Source organism: Populus nigra, chromosome 16 (genome assembly GCF_951802175.1).
Source record: "Populus nigra chromosome 16, ddPopNigr1.1, whole genome shotgun sequence".
In the NCBI taxonomy this organism is placed as follows: Eukaryota; Viridiplantae; Streptophyta; class Magnoliopsida; order Malpighiales; family Salicaceae; genus Populus; species Populus nigra.
In genome coordinates this window covers 2,543,190-2,557,609 of record NC_084867.1, presented here as the reverse complement: position 1 = coordinate 2,557,609, position 14,420 = coordinate 2,543,190, and the positions used below count along the sequence as shown (strand labels likewise).

The 14,420-nt window shown below is 34.9% G+C and overlaps 1 protein-coding gene across 3 annotated transcripts; it reads left to right on the top strand.

Annotated features, from left to right (window-relative positions):
• The first annotated feature begins 1,459 nt into the window (after positions 1-1,459).
• On the top strand, positions 1,460-14,089 carry LOC133676147 (uncharacterized). Of its 3 annotated transcripts, none has more exons than XM_062097749.1 (8): positions 1,465-1,689; positions 2,207-3,326; positions 4,245-5,589; positions 8,899-9,178; positions 11,145-11,252; positions 11,448-11,726; positions 12,923-13,066; positions 13,476-14,089. In XM_062097749.1, the coding sequence occupies exons 2-8, from the start codon at positions 2,216-2,218 to the stop codon at positions 13,662-13,664; spliced, it is 3,456 nt and encodes a 1,151-aa protein (XP_061953733.1). In that variant the 5' UTR covers positions 1,465-1,689; positions 2,207-2,215; the 3' UTR covers positions 13,665-14,089. The 3 variants fall into 3 exon arrangements, with proteins under 3 accessions (XP_061953734.1, XP_061953733.1, XP_061953732.1); XM_062097748.1 differs by having other exon boundaries at positions 2,163-3,326; XM_062097750.1 differs by lacking the exon at positions 13,476-14,089 and having other exon boundaries at positions 1,460-1,689; positions 2,163-3,326; positions 12,869-13,002.
• Positions 14,090-14,420: the final 331 nt, after the last annotated feature.

The following is a 14,420-nucleotide window of genomic DNA, read 5'->3' as shown; positions in this document are numbered from 1 at the left end:
AAGATTTTCATATTGTTTATATTGTGGGAAGATAAAGAATTAAAATTGGATTCAAAGAGCACCCAAACTTTTAGAGGAGAAAGGATTTAATTGAAAAGAAAAAAAAAGATTGATGACTAATTAAAAAAGAACTAAAACTCGAGAGACTAAAAACAAAAATTTGCATGCCAATGCTATGAATAGGAAAATATGAGAGGCTGGATATGAAATTCATATTAAAAAGATGACGTGTTCTAGTTTCTTTGTTAACTAATTTTTATATTTATACTTGTTTCTAAGGTTAATCTTATATTCTAAACATAAGGATTCACCTTAATTTTTTTAAAGGTCTTGAAAACTTATTTTCTCAAAATATTTGTCTTAATAAATATGGTGGAGCATAACTATTAAACTCAACTCGATCTAGTGGATTGACCCAACGACCCCTAACTCAAAACTTGATCCATGCCAAGGGTTTTATATATATATATATATAACCAGATGGATATTGGTTTAATCAAACTCGGGTGATTCATCGGATGAACCTACGATTAGACCAAACCTAAATAAGACTAGATCAAGTCAACTTGCAATTCGATCAAACTCGAGTAAGTCTTAATCAGGTCAATTTTAAGAATTTGTTTTTAAAATATTTATCCATTATGGTGTCGTTTTAATTAAAAAAAACTAAAATAATATTATTTTAAGATTAATCTAGGCTGACTTGGTTAACTTACTACTAGATATGAGTTTGATAATAATGTAATGAAAAAGGAAAACTTCCTAATTGAAATGGAACTAAAAAAATAATAAGAAACTGAACTCAAACTAAAGAAAATTATTATGTTCGTTTGTTTGATTAAATTATTAACCAAATAAATACATTCAATTTAATTTCTATTTGTCAATAATCCAAGTAGTAAATGGATATACTTTATAAGAAAACCACATTGATATTTTCATTTTAATTTGTATTTATCAATTACTTATATATAGGCATGCTTTTTTTAAAAAAAAATTCCTATGAAAATGCAAATTCAGATTTAACTTGAAAGATAAATTTAATTTGAATATCATAATTGATATAATTATAAAAAAATCATTATCTTTAATGTAATAATAAGTTAAGGTAAAGAGAATTTATTTCATTAATCTAATAGACAATGATAATTTTGGTTGTTAAGATCTAGGTCTAAAAAAAAAGGATTATGCTTCAAATTCTTAGGTTATATACATTTATGGTAAATGTTGTCAAAAGAATGTAAAGCTTTTATTCTATGTATGCCCTCGTAAATGCAATGATGGAGCGTAAAACAAAGCCGGAGCCCATTTTTTAAAATTTCATCAGCCATTTGATACCCCACAACCTAGATTGAAAAACATTTCCCACCGTTAGATTAATCCTAAAACAACATTTCACGAATACAAGGCAAACCTTAAACCCACATGAAAAACACAATATCATAACTCAAGATTTTATTGAATTATTGTTATTACAAAAAACAACCATTGCCAGGCCTGAGAGAAGATTGCAGGCCAAAAACAATACAAGAAACCCAAAAAAAAAAAAAAAACGAGTGAGAGAGACCTTAAAAACCGAAACCCACGAATGCAAAATCGTAAGTACTTTGTTTATTGTTAATGTGAGATTGGCTATGGAATCCACACTAAAGAAAGCTCCTTTCTTTTCTCTCGAGCCATCTTCGATCTGTAAGTGGAAAAAAAATGGGTTTGTTTTTGTTTTATGAATCTTGTAGATTGAAGGCCTCCTTTTTGAATCTTGAAGTTTGTTTATAAAATGTGATGTGTAGGGTTTTTAATACTGTGGGTTAAAGAGTTTTGGATCTTTTAATGTCTTGATTTGTTGTTTGGAAGGATATTTAGGGTTTTTGTTTTGTTTTATTGGGTTAATGCTGGAAATGTGAGTTAATTTTTGTGATTTTGAAAGTTTGCGGCTTTTTAACTAAACACTGGTGGAAAAAGAGAATTTTGAACTAAATGAGGTTGTGGGGTTGGTTTATTATGTGGTTTCAAGCATTATATGGTGTTTTGTTGTTTGCCAAGTGGATGAGTGTTAAACCTCTTGAAGTTTGTTTCTTTGATGAAAGTAAGCTTTTTTTTTTTTTTTTACTTAGTGGGTTTACTTTCCTTTGGTTTATTTGGTTTTTTTTTTTTTGTTTCAGTTTTGGTGGATTTGTCATTCTAGTATTTGCTAATTGATTTTTAGAAGTTGATTATGGAGGAGACAAGCTCAGTTGATGTGATTCTGGACTTTCTGAAGAAAAATCGCTTCACAAGAGCAGAGGCAGCATTGCGCAGTGAGCTTGGTAACCTCCCTGATCTGAATGGATTCCTTCAAAAACTTGCCCTTGAAGATAAGAACTCGGGGAAGGTGGTGGAAGAAGAGAATGGGGGCAAATTAACCTGTCATCCTCAGGGGTCAGGTCCTCAACTAAGTGGTGAAATTTCTAAGGAACTTATTGTGAAAGAAATAGAGTGTGGGGTGGATAGAAATGGGACTGAAAGCAAATGGAAAAACTCTGCTTCTGCTGGGGAACGGGGTGGTAAAAATAATGAAGCAATTGATTCAGAGGATACCGTGCTTGGTTTGTATTCATGGAACTTTAATCCAAGCAATGGTCCGTCTAATCCATACAAGAATGATGTTGGTACTAGCACCAGTAACTTCTCTGCTAGAGCAAAAGCCAAATCTGGAGAAGAGTTTATCTTAACTGGTGAAAAGAAAAGTTCATGGCTTGGAAGCAATAGTACCAGTGATGCCAATGCAGAATCCAAGTATAACAAAATTGAAACGAATGAATTGAAGGAACTTGATTGGCAACTTAAAACTACCGTTGCATTCTCTGCGGGTAACCCATGGTCTCAGAATGAGGAACCCGCAAATTCTTCCTCAGACCTGTGGAAAGATTGTTCTGTCAAGACTGTTTTTCCATTCCCCAAGGGGGAGGCATTGACCAGTTATGATGATACTATTACAAATTCGGACAAAAGAGATGGAAAGAAGAAAGCAGGTACAAGTGATCTTAGGGCAGCTATCAAAGAACAGGTGGATGAGGTTGGAAGAACTTTGTTCTTTGGAAAGTCTCAAGAGAGCACAGAGCAGAAGAATTTAAGTGGCTTAGGGTTTTCACTTGTATCTGATATTCCAAAGGAAGAATATCCTAGGCTTCCACCAGTTAAACTCAAGTCGGAGGATAAGCCATCAATCAATTGGCAGGAAACGTTTGAGCGTGATGGGCCAAGTTCAAAGGTCATCAGTGCTGATAATAGCTACCTTATAGGTTCCTATCTCGATGTTCCTGTCGGACAAGAAATCAATTCTTCAGGTAAGCTCATATGATAAGTGTGATTATGTGACCTTTTATGCGGATTTTTTCAGGGGTTTAAAGTTTTTGCTAGTTATTGTTTATTGATTCAGAAAGTGAAGGCAGCGAAGAAAGAAAGAAAGAAAGAAATCTTGTCATCCATTAACATTGAAACTCACTTTGCATAAAACATTCTACTATTTTCAACTTGTTAGGATATTATTTTAACATTAAAGATGGCTAGCCAGTTTAGGTGGTTGAATCTTATCAATAAGGTAGTATATACTTGATTATTTATACCTATCTTGTTGTTGTGAAACTAGCGTCATCTCTTTAACACCAACAACTAAGGGAAACGTTCTGTTTTACTGTCAAAGAAGTTGAATGTTTATATCTTATGCTGACTGAAAATTTACAGTTTTTTTCCCCCCATATTCATGTTAAAAAGGATAGCTGCAACTCAGGTGTGAGAATCTGGGGCGCCTTACCCATTTGGTTTTACCCTATTAAAGGGTTAAAGGCATGCTAACATGTTTAAGTTTTTATTGTCACTTATACATGAAGATCCATTTTGCTTCTTTTGATGTAAGACAAAATATTTGCTAAAGAAGTAGAGATTACAGCATGATCATCATCCTCCCAGCATATTCATATATTATATCAGCGCTTTCAGCGCTTTCAGTTCTTCAATGATTTAGGAGCTCAAATTTTTAGGAATGAAGCTCATCTTGTATCTTTCGGTTTTGGAACTCTAATCTCTTTATGGCATGTAGGGTGTAAAACAGGGAACATATAGTCAATTGGTTGTATTTTATTAAATGAATTATGTTAACTATATAGTGCAATAAATTCAGATTACCTATCCTTTTCCATTTTCTACATAATTTCTCCCCTCTGGTGATTTCTCCTCTTAATTTTGCCCGGTAATTGATGATCCAGGTGGAAAAAGGATTGCAGGAGGCAGCTGGCTATCTGTAAGTCAGGGAATTGCTGAGGATGCATCTGATCTAGTTTCTGGTTTTGCTACTGTTGGTGATGGATTAAGTGAATCTATTGATTATCAAAATGAGTATTGGGATTCTGATGAATATGATGACGATGATGATGTTGGATATATGAGACAACCTATTGAGGACGAGGCCTGGTTTCTGGCACATGAAATTGATTACCCAAGTGACAATGAAAAGGGTGCTGGGCATGGGAGCGTTCCAGACCCCCAGGATAGAGTTCCAACCAAAGATGAAGACGATGATCAATCTTTTGCCGAGGAGGATTCTTACTTCTCTGGCGAGCAGATATTTCAAGCAAAAACTGTTGAACCAGTCACAGCATCAGATGATCCTATAGGGTTATCAGTGACAGAAATGTATGGGACGAATAATGGGAGTGATTTAATTTCGCAATATGATGGGCAGTTGATGGATGAAGAAGAACTAAGTTTGATGCGAGCAGAACCTGTCTGGCAGGGGTTTGTCACACAGACAAATGAACTCATCATGATAGGAGATGGGAAGGTTTTGAATGAGTGTGGAAGGCCACAGTTAGATGATATTTGTATGGATGACGATCAACATGGTTCAGTTAGATCGATTGGTGTGGGAATCAACAGTGATGCTGCTGATATTGGAAGTGAAATTCGGGAAAGTTTGGTTGGAGGCAGTAGTGAAGGGGATGTAGAGTACTTCCGTGATCATGACACTGGAGTTGGGGGATCTAGATCTTCTCACCATGTCTCAGACAAGAAATATGTTGATAAACAAAACAGGGACAAGAAGAAACTTAATAAATATGTGGTTGGAAGTGACCAAGACATGCATGCTAAAGGTAGAAGTCATGCAGATGGTGGGTTTTCATTTCCCCCACCACTGAGGAATGAACAGTTGTTGCAGGCAGGCTCTAGTAAATCTTTATGGTCAGACAACTGCAATGCGGTTGTCAGTGAAGAAACAAATGATCACTTGAATGCTTTGACAGGGCCTGATGACACATGGCGGCGGAAAAGCTGTGATTCCTCAACTGTTAAAAGTTCTAGGGATGAAAATAATACAAATGCTGTGAGATCAGCAAATTCTAGTCCATCTTCTCTCTCAAATTATGGTTATACAGAACCAGAGCATGCCATGAAAGAAAGAGATGAGAAGATTGGTGGTGTGAGGGAAGAAGATCCTGTGGCATCCTTGGAGGATGAAGAAGCTGCTGCTGTTCAAGAGCAAGTAAGGCAAATCAAGGTTCAGGAGGAGGAATTTGAAACTTTCAACCTTAAGATTGTGCATAGGAAAAACCGGTATGTTCTTCTTTGATGAGTTTATCTAAATAAAAAAATTAGTGATTTCTGGTTGCTTACTGATGCATTATGCATCTTGGGCTCTTGGCACTATTAGAATTGATAAGATGTCTCTACTTCACATCCTAGAGTGTTATCCCCTTTCACAACTCTGACATGCAAACTTTCTTTCTAACACATCCCCCATATCCTCAGAATATAATGATATACAACTAATTATACAGGACTCTTGTGTTTTTTTCTCTCCTGTGTCAAAATGTTTTCTTTCTTCTGAGTATTCTGTATTCTCATGGTATCTTAAACTTTTTTCTCCTTAAACCTTTGTTGGCACCTGATTTGATATCTCTTTTGATTTTTTATTACCTTCTGATAACCAAAGAAGTGATTACGAGTTAACAAAACAAGCAACACCATTTTTATGGAGATTCTGGTTTTCTTGCCAACATTTAAGGATTGGGAGGGGGTGAATTGTTTGTGAGGGTTATTTTGAACCAGCAAAGATATTATTCCTTTCTACAAACAAACTCGCTGTCTCTCTCTTTCTCTCTCACACACAAATGGTGTTCTGACAGAATTATGAAATGGAATTGAACCTTTGGGTGCTATCTTATAAGGGGAACCACTTCTACCAGATTATTTGAAATGTTCAGTCTTTTTTGTCCAAATTTAGGAATTTAAGATCGTGTTGTTACTGAATCTTTCATTACACAGTATTTGAAAGAGCCATGTAAACTATTTTGCAAACCAGCCAGTGGAGCACAACAAGGGATGAGAAAGATCGAACAAAGCATTATAAAAAGAACTTAAAACAAGAATAAAGACCAGAAAGATCCTAGGGAAAGAATAGGAAGGATAGGGTATGTAGGGGATGCTTGTGGAATGATTAATTTGTCACTCTTATTAAAATGAATATTGCTACCATGCCTGTTGAGTTTTGATTGACTGACAATAGCTAACTTGTTAATCTTATAGATGTCTACAAGATTACAAACTCTTAGCAGCTCGACTAAGCCTCAGTCTCAAATTAATAGATGTGATACAAATCAGGAAAGGAAAAACAAGAAACATTGTGCAATTATTGAAAAGTAGTCTTCTCTCTCTTGCAAAACTTTTGTGCACTATGATGTTGCAATTTGATCCTAGTTTTGTTATACTTTTAGCTATTAATAGATGTATTTGGTTAAAGAAAAGAAGCTAATCTAGTTTTAAGACTATTTATATTGCTGGAGTCATTTGGTGGGCAAAATAATGGTGTGCAGAAGAACAAAAATCATAAATAAAACATAAGACTTGAAAACCCTTTTATTTCTCAACCCCTTTAATTACAAAATTCTTGTTGAACGCATCCTTATTAAAAATAGGAATGTAGACATCCGAGTTCCTTGGTAAATGAGGCTACTTGTGTCCTGTAATAGTGTCCTTGGTGTGCACTTGTAGGTCTTTGCTTAAGTTAATTTTTTTGCTTTCTCTTCTGAATAATTATGGTTATGCTCTCAAGGTAAAACATTCGTGGACTGGTGGAACTTTGGTGTTGTTTGGTTGTTTGGATAAATGGGGATGATAGAATAAGTTTATTTTGATCAATGTTTGGTTAGGATCAATTAAAACTTGTCCCTGGAAATGGATATCCATATCCCAGGAGGGTATATTTTGTTGCCAACATTAAAAATCTTGCATTTATTGTTGTCTTGTGTTCATCTTAGAACAAGACAACTTCTTCTCCGCCCTTTGTTTTCTATTATTTCCTTTTCCATTTGCCCTTATTACCTTGCTACTTTACTCTATCCCAGTGGCCGCAATGGTGGCTAGTTGTGTGCTTGTAATGTTTAATTAGGCACAACCTTCCCACTTCTTTTTATTTTGTGAATTGTTGGCTTGTTGAAATTTTTGACAAAAACTGCTAATATTGGAGCTACATGTAGGGTTTATTTGGCCTTGCTAAAAGTCACAACACAACAACTATCCCTCTACATTTCAAATAATTATGATCTTGTTACTCTATAAATACGAAGTCCATTTGTTTCTTTGAAAAAAAAAAAAAACTGACAATCACTAGACTGTAGCTCAATTTTTTTTCCATTTGACAAGCTATATATACAATTCTTTTTTGTTTTTATTTGTTCAGGTGTTTTAATTAAAAGACAAAAACATATTGGTTTTTGTTATTTGTTTAAGTTAATTTTGCATGCCAATTTTTTTTTTTCATACCCACCTTAATAGACCAAAAATTACTTATGCCTTTATTTGTCATTTTGATTTTCAACTTCACTTTTATTATTAGTTTAATCAAACACTCGTTACTTGTTTTTAAACTCAACATCTCATAAACAACAATCGTAACCAAGCATCTATCAACTTTTATTAATACCTTTAATTTTTAGCACTTCTGCCTACAACACTAACGTTATTTAACTTATACGCACAACAAAGCCAAATAAAGCTGTGGTTTTCTTTACAAGTGGAGTAATATGTTTTTTGTGGTGAATGCCCTTGTAACAACAATCATAACCAATCATCCATCAACTTTTATCAATACAACTTTAATTTTTAGCGCTTCTACCTACAACACCAAAGTTATTTAACTTGTAAGCACAACAAGGCCAAATAGAGTTGTAGTTTTCATTAAAAGTGGAGTAATATGTTTTTTGTGGTGAATGCCCTTGTAACAACAATCGTAACCAATCATCCATCAACTTTTATCAATACAACTTTAATTTTTAGCACTTCTTCCTACAACACCAAAGTTATTTAATTTATAAGCACAACAAGGCCAAGGCCAAATAGAGCTGTAGTTTTCATTACAAATGGAGTAATATGTTTCTTTGTGGTGTGTTAGAGAATAATATAAATCATATCCTGGGACCTCACCTAACAGTTTAAGCTATTGGGTTGAGATGGTTCTTTGACATGGTATCAGAGCCTTGATGACCAAGCGGTCATGAGCTCGAATCACACCATCCCCATTTATTTGATAAAAATTAAGCACATGGTACTGTGGGCCCGTGCAAGTTTCAAGCTCAAAGGGCTTTCACTTGAGGGGGTATGTTAGAGAATAATATAAATTATATCTTGGAACCTCACCTAACAGCTTAAATTATTGAGTTGAGATGGTTCTTTGACATGATGAATTGCTTTTATAATGCATATTTTTTTCTCCTTGTATTTGGCATGTGCTGAAATTTGATACCTATTTATTTTTCCTTAGTCAATGTTTGATTCTTAATCAAGTGATCTATTTAATTGAACTCTGCATCTCATTAATTAGCTTGATTCTAACACGCGTTCTCCTGAACTGCTTTTGTTGGTCAGAACTGGCTTTGAGGAGGACAAGAACTTCCATGTTGTGTTGAATTCTGTAATTGCTGGTCGTTATCATGTTACTGAGTATCTTGGCTCAGCTGCTTTTAGTAAAGCTATACAAGCACATGATCTGCACACAGGCATGGATGTTTGTGTGAAAATTATAAAAAACAACAAGGACTTCTTTGATCAAAGTCTTGATGAGATAAAGCTTTTAAAGTATGTCAACAAGCATGATCATGCTGACAAGTACCACATTCTCAGATTGTATGATTATTTCTACTACCGAGTAAGTGGATATGCTTGTATTTCTTGATTTGTTTTTTTCCCCTCAATATTTAATATTTTATCACAGTAGATGGTTTCTCTGACGTAGCTCTCAGTATCCTGCCCTCCTTGTATCCTCATTGTGTAAGTTAGTTTTATTTGCGAAAGAAATAATACAAGTATGTAATAAAAGTTTAGATCATCATGCTGCTTTGTTAAGTTTTGGCCACCTGACCTGGTTCCTAAGTTTCCTTCAAAAAATTTATTTGGCACCTGAACAGATACAGTTATAATTTTTTTGTCCATTCTGAAATAATAGATAGAGTTATAAGCCATTGTTTTTCTTGTAAAGAGACTTGTATTTGAGTGTTTATAACAAGCACAACTGATGCAGGGTCTTTAATTCACAGTACCTAACTCAATAAAGATTACAAGCTCTAGCATATTTGGTGGGGGTAAAACATGGGGAATAGTTTATTGGTGAAAATTGGGATGTGTTTAAGGCTATGGTGATCAAAATAGTTAGGAGTATAGGATATGGGGTTAATAAATTGAAATGGAAATGAATAAAGGACCACAAACATCACACTAGTAGGATTTCTAGGAATTACACCTAGAAGATGGAAAATCTAAGCATCACACTTAGGATAAATTGAACCACACAACCTTGAAGTATATAGCTGAAGTTTTCATTCATTCATTGTCTTTAAACGTGAGGTTGCAACTTATATTGGGTAAGAAAGGAGATGCTTGTTTGGCAGAGCCAGCTAGCCATAACTAGTAGGATTTCTAGGAATCACACCTAGAAGATAGAAAATCTAAGCATCACACTTAAGATAGATTGAACCACACAACCTCAAAGTATATAGCTGAAATTTCCATTCATTCATTGTCTTTAAATGTGAGGTTACAACTTATATTGGGTAAGAAAGGAGGTGCTTGTTTAGTGGAGCCAGCTGGCCATTTAGTTAGTTAATAGTGAAGCAGTTGACCGGTCAAGTTTTACAAAATTTATCCAATGTAAGAAAAAAATTGCAAAACTACCTTGTAGTTTAGACCTGAAAATCGTACACGATTTGCTAGCAAAACAATCTTCTTTAAAACAGTTCTAGCTGGGATCAAGCCAAATAGACATTTGGCATTCGGTTTCCTCCTATCTTCAAAGATCACATAAAAATTTGTAAATTCTAATTGTTTCAGTTTTTGCACCGGCAACCTTTGAAGTTCTTATATGGTTAAGTGTAATTGTTTAGCACTTTCAAGTCCATTATATTGTGGATAGAACATTGTGTATGCCAAAAACTTAATAGTGGGAGATGGCTCACTGTTCCTAGATTTTCATGTGGCTTTGGAATTTTGCTTTTGGATGTGAACAATTGGTAGTCTGAGTTTAGTTAGGATTTTTTGTATCCACCCAGTACTCTAGCAGGTTTTGGGAGAGGAAATGACTGAAAATTTTTGAAATTATACTAGCGATATGGTTTCATTAGAAAGCTGAATTTCTTGAGATTTCATGCATAAAATCCCTATTCAAGCCACTATTCTGGGTTAGAAAGGTTTTCTTGTTCCTGTATTTGTTGATGCTATTAGTTTTTGCCCCCATGTTGCCTCTCTTAGTAGAAATTTACATTTTAATTGATAAATTTGCAAAAGGGTTATGCAGACATGCATAGAATCATCTCATTTTTATAGCAGCTATTTTTTGTTTCTTGTTGTTACTAGTTCTTGAACCTTGGTTGCATGGTTGGACCACTTACTTCAAACCACTAGACATAGGAGCATTGTTTTGCAGACATCATATTAAAATGAGCTGAAAATCGATAAAAGAATAGCCATATATGTTAGTGAATGCATTTTCAATTGCACCACAAGAATCTAAAAATGAAGCTTTGATTTGATTTGATTTAGTTTCTTGAGGGAGAAATTCGTGATAACTCCTTGATGGAAGTTATAAATAATTTACTTTTTAACTTCTCTTTGCTTTGCAGGAGCATTTGTTAATCGTATGTGAGCTTCTCAAGGCAAACCTATATGAATTCCATAAGTTCAATAGAGAATCAGGAGGGGAGGTATACTTCACAATGCCTAGATTGCAGGTTTGTTGTGTGCCATTTTCTTCCTAAGAGTTCTACCCTCTTGACATTCCAAGAGTTATATATTCATTACTTGGAATGTGTAGCACCCCTTGTTTCCTTCTCAAAATTTCATTTCCTCACCAAAAAAGAAAGGAGAATACATCATTTTTTTCATGCATGCTGGTCTATAAACTTTTTCCCAAATTCTCTATGCAGTCAATTACCACTCAATGTTTGGAGGCACTTCAGTTTTTGCATGGCCTTGGTCTTATACACTGTGATTTAAAACCCGAGAATATATTGGTGAAAAGCTATAGTAGATGTGAGGTGAAAGTCATTGATCTCGGGAGTAGCTGTTTTGAGACAGATCATCTGTGCTCCTATGTTCAATCCAGGTCATATCGTGCACCAGAAGTTATCCTAGGACATCCATATGATAAGAAGATAGATGTTTGGTCACTTGGCTGCATTTTGGCAGAACTTTGCACTGGAAATGTAAGTCTTACCTATTACTTATTTACCCATTTAGTTTGTTTCCCTGGAGGAAATTGTAAGAATAGCAGGGTGTATTCATTGTCCATGCATTTTCACCCATTGTTTTTGGACAACACTTGTAGTCTTTTCTTCCTTTTCTTTTATTTTCTTTTTAAATTAAGACAAGATGTTCAATATGCAAGGATAGTTAGAGTCTTATTTGATTTCTCAATCAGTGAGTGGATGCACAAATTAGTTTGAGTAAGAAAGAGATTACTTACTACATGAACCATGACTTGAACATAAAATTACTGATTTATCATATAAACATGTGGGAAAGTTATCCATGAGGAACTATGCCAAAAGCCACCATACATGGAGAGTTAAGAGTTTTATTTTAGTTTCCCAACTGATGGAGAATGCATAAATTAACTCTTGTAAGAAAGATAACTTGATGAAGAATGATATCACATGCATTTGTGCATAAATTTACCATGAGTTATCATATAAGATTCAATATAATTATTGAGGGACTTTGCCAAAAAAACAGAGGTCATTGTGTTTAATGAGTTGAGAAGGTTTTTTGTGAGGATTATTTGACGAGCTTAGTTTATGAGGTGAGAACCTTGTAGGGATTTTAGGGAGTGGAACATTGTATATGTGACTAAGTTGGAGAAGATGGTGTTTAAACCATTAGTTTTTGGAGATTTTGGAAGCTGGAAAGTATGTTGCCAGGGTAAAAGGTTGGGATATGAGAACATGATTCTGGAATGCAGAAGATAGGAAAGAACAATGGACTTGATGCTGATATGTAGGTGCAGCTGAGGTGCTGTAAATACATAGAGGGGAGAGAGAGCTAAATTTCTTTTTGTATTTTAGGCTGCACCCATATTTTTTTTATTCTTATCAATTGAAATGCTACCTCTCATATTTATGTTGTGATGCATTTATTTATTTATTTATTCTGTCTCTGGGGAGAACATCTTTATATCTGGGGCTAGTGACCTCTGATCTATTGAAGTTCAAAATATATTTCTTTTGGAGATATATTGGATATTACTTCGAGTAATTTCTGCAAGGGCTAATCAGTATGCAGTTCTTTCCCTCTGCTTGAACAATTTCCGCACATCATTTAAAGTATGGATGCATTGGACCTTCCACAGTTTGGTTACCCAACTGTGACCCTGGTACCAATTGGCTAAAATGAAACTTCTCAGGTCCTGTTCCAAAACGATTCACCAGCAACGTTATTGGCACGAGTTATTGGAATTATAGGTCCCATTGATCAAAGCATGCTAGCTAAAGGACGAGATACATACAAGTATTTTTCCAAGAATCACATGCTTTATGAGCGGAATCAGGTAAAACATCCTTTTGTTTTGCTACTGTTCTATTGCTCATATGAAAATAACTAGCCAGCATCTCAAATACTATCATCTCTAATTGTGCTTATTTTACCCCTTATGAAAACAGTTTGTAGTTTTTAGAGTACAAAATTAGGATGTCAAGTCTGATTCAAACTTTGGATCAACATGGACGGTAATGTATACTGCAAGCTTCAAGTATATGATGGAGAGAGGGCATGCATTTATGCAAGAATGCTTGTGTATTACCTGTTGTGGTTCTGATTGTTGAATGAACAGTAGTTTCTTGTAGAGAATTCGAACCAATTTTCATTCATGACCTTGGATGTGCTGATGTGAAACTTTAATACTGGATATAATATGTTTGGCTTGTGCAATTATGTTGACTCTTCTCTCTATTCCTCAGGATACTAGCAGACTGGAATACCTGATTCCAAAAAAGACATCCTTGAGGCACCGATTGCCAATGGGGGACCAAGGCTTCATTGACTTTGTTTCTCATTTGCTTGAAGTAAACCCAAAGAAACGCCCTTCTGCATCCGAGGCTCTGAAGCACCCTTGGCTATCATACCCTTATGAACCCATATCAGCTTGAACTGACTGAAGATTTTTCATGGTGGTTGGAGGGAAGGAGCAACTGATATTGGTAATATATTTAAATTGATCTGGAAAGTGGGCATGCCACATCGCATAGCTGTATGCATTGAAAGGTGTGTTTGGTTTCCTTTGGTGATATCTCCCCTTCCCCTTGGCAAGTTGTATTTTAATTTTACCATAATTGTAATTCTTCACGCACTGTGTATTCTTAGGGATTTTCTTTGTCCACTTTGTTTGATCTGGTGGAAGGGGAATCTTAAAAACCTTGCTGTACATGATGGTGGCAATTTTTTTTTAGGTTATTAGTAATAGCATGTGAAAAAATAGCTGCTTATCCAATTTTGATTGGCTTGCTCCAGACAAGAACTTCACTGCAGCATCCCATTTGAGTTTGATGGAAGCCCAGTGAGAGCATTTCAGAAATTTTTAGTTTGCTAATGTTTGATGCTTAGATTTTATGGTCTAGTAGTGAGAATGTTTCAGTGGTTTCATTCAAGCTCTGCTGGCTGCTGGCATGCATCTCTTTGTTAGGTAGGTCTCTGTACATTTTCGGGTTGGCAGCATCGATGAAAATGTCTTCTTAGAAGTTTCTTTGGTTCGGAGGTCAACGATTGACTAAATTATAACCATAATTAATATAATTAATTAATTATTGGAGTTTCAGAAATTATTATTCAATCCTTATGTTTTGCAATCTGTTCATAATCTTGATCCCTCTGTCAATTTCATTTCCTTATAGAATAAAGAAAATAGT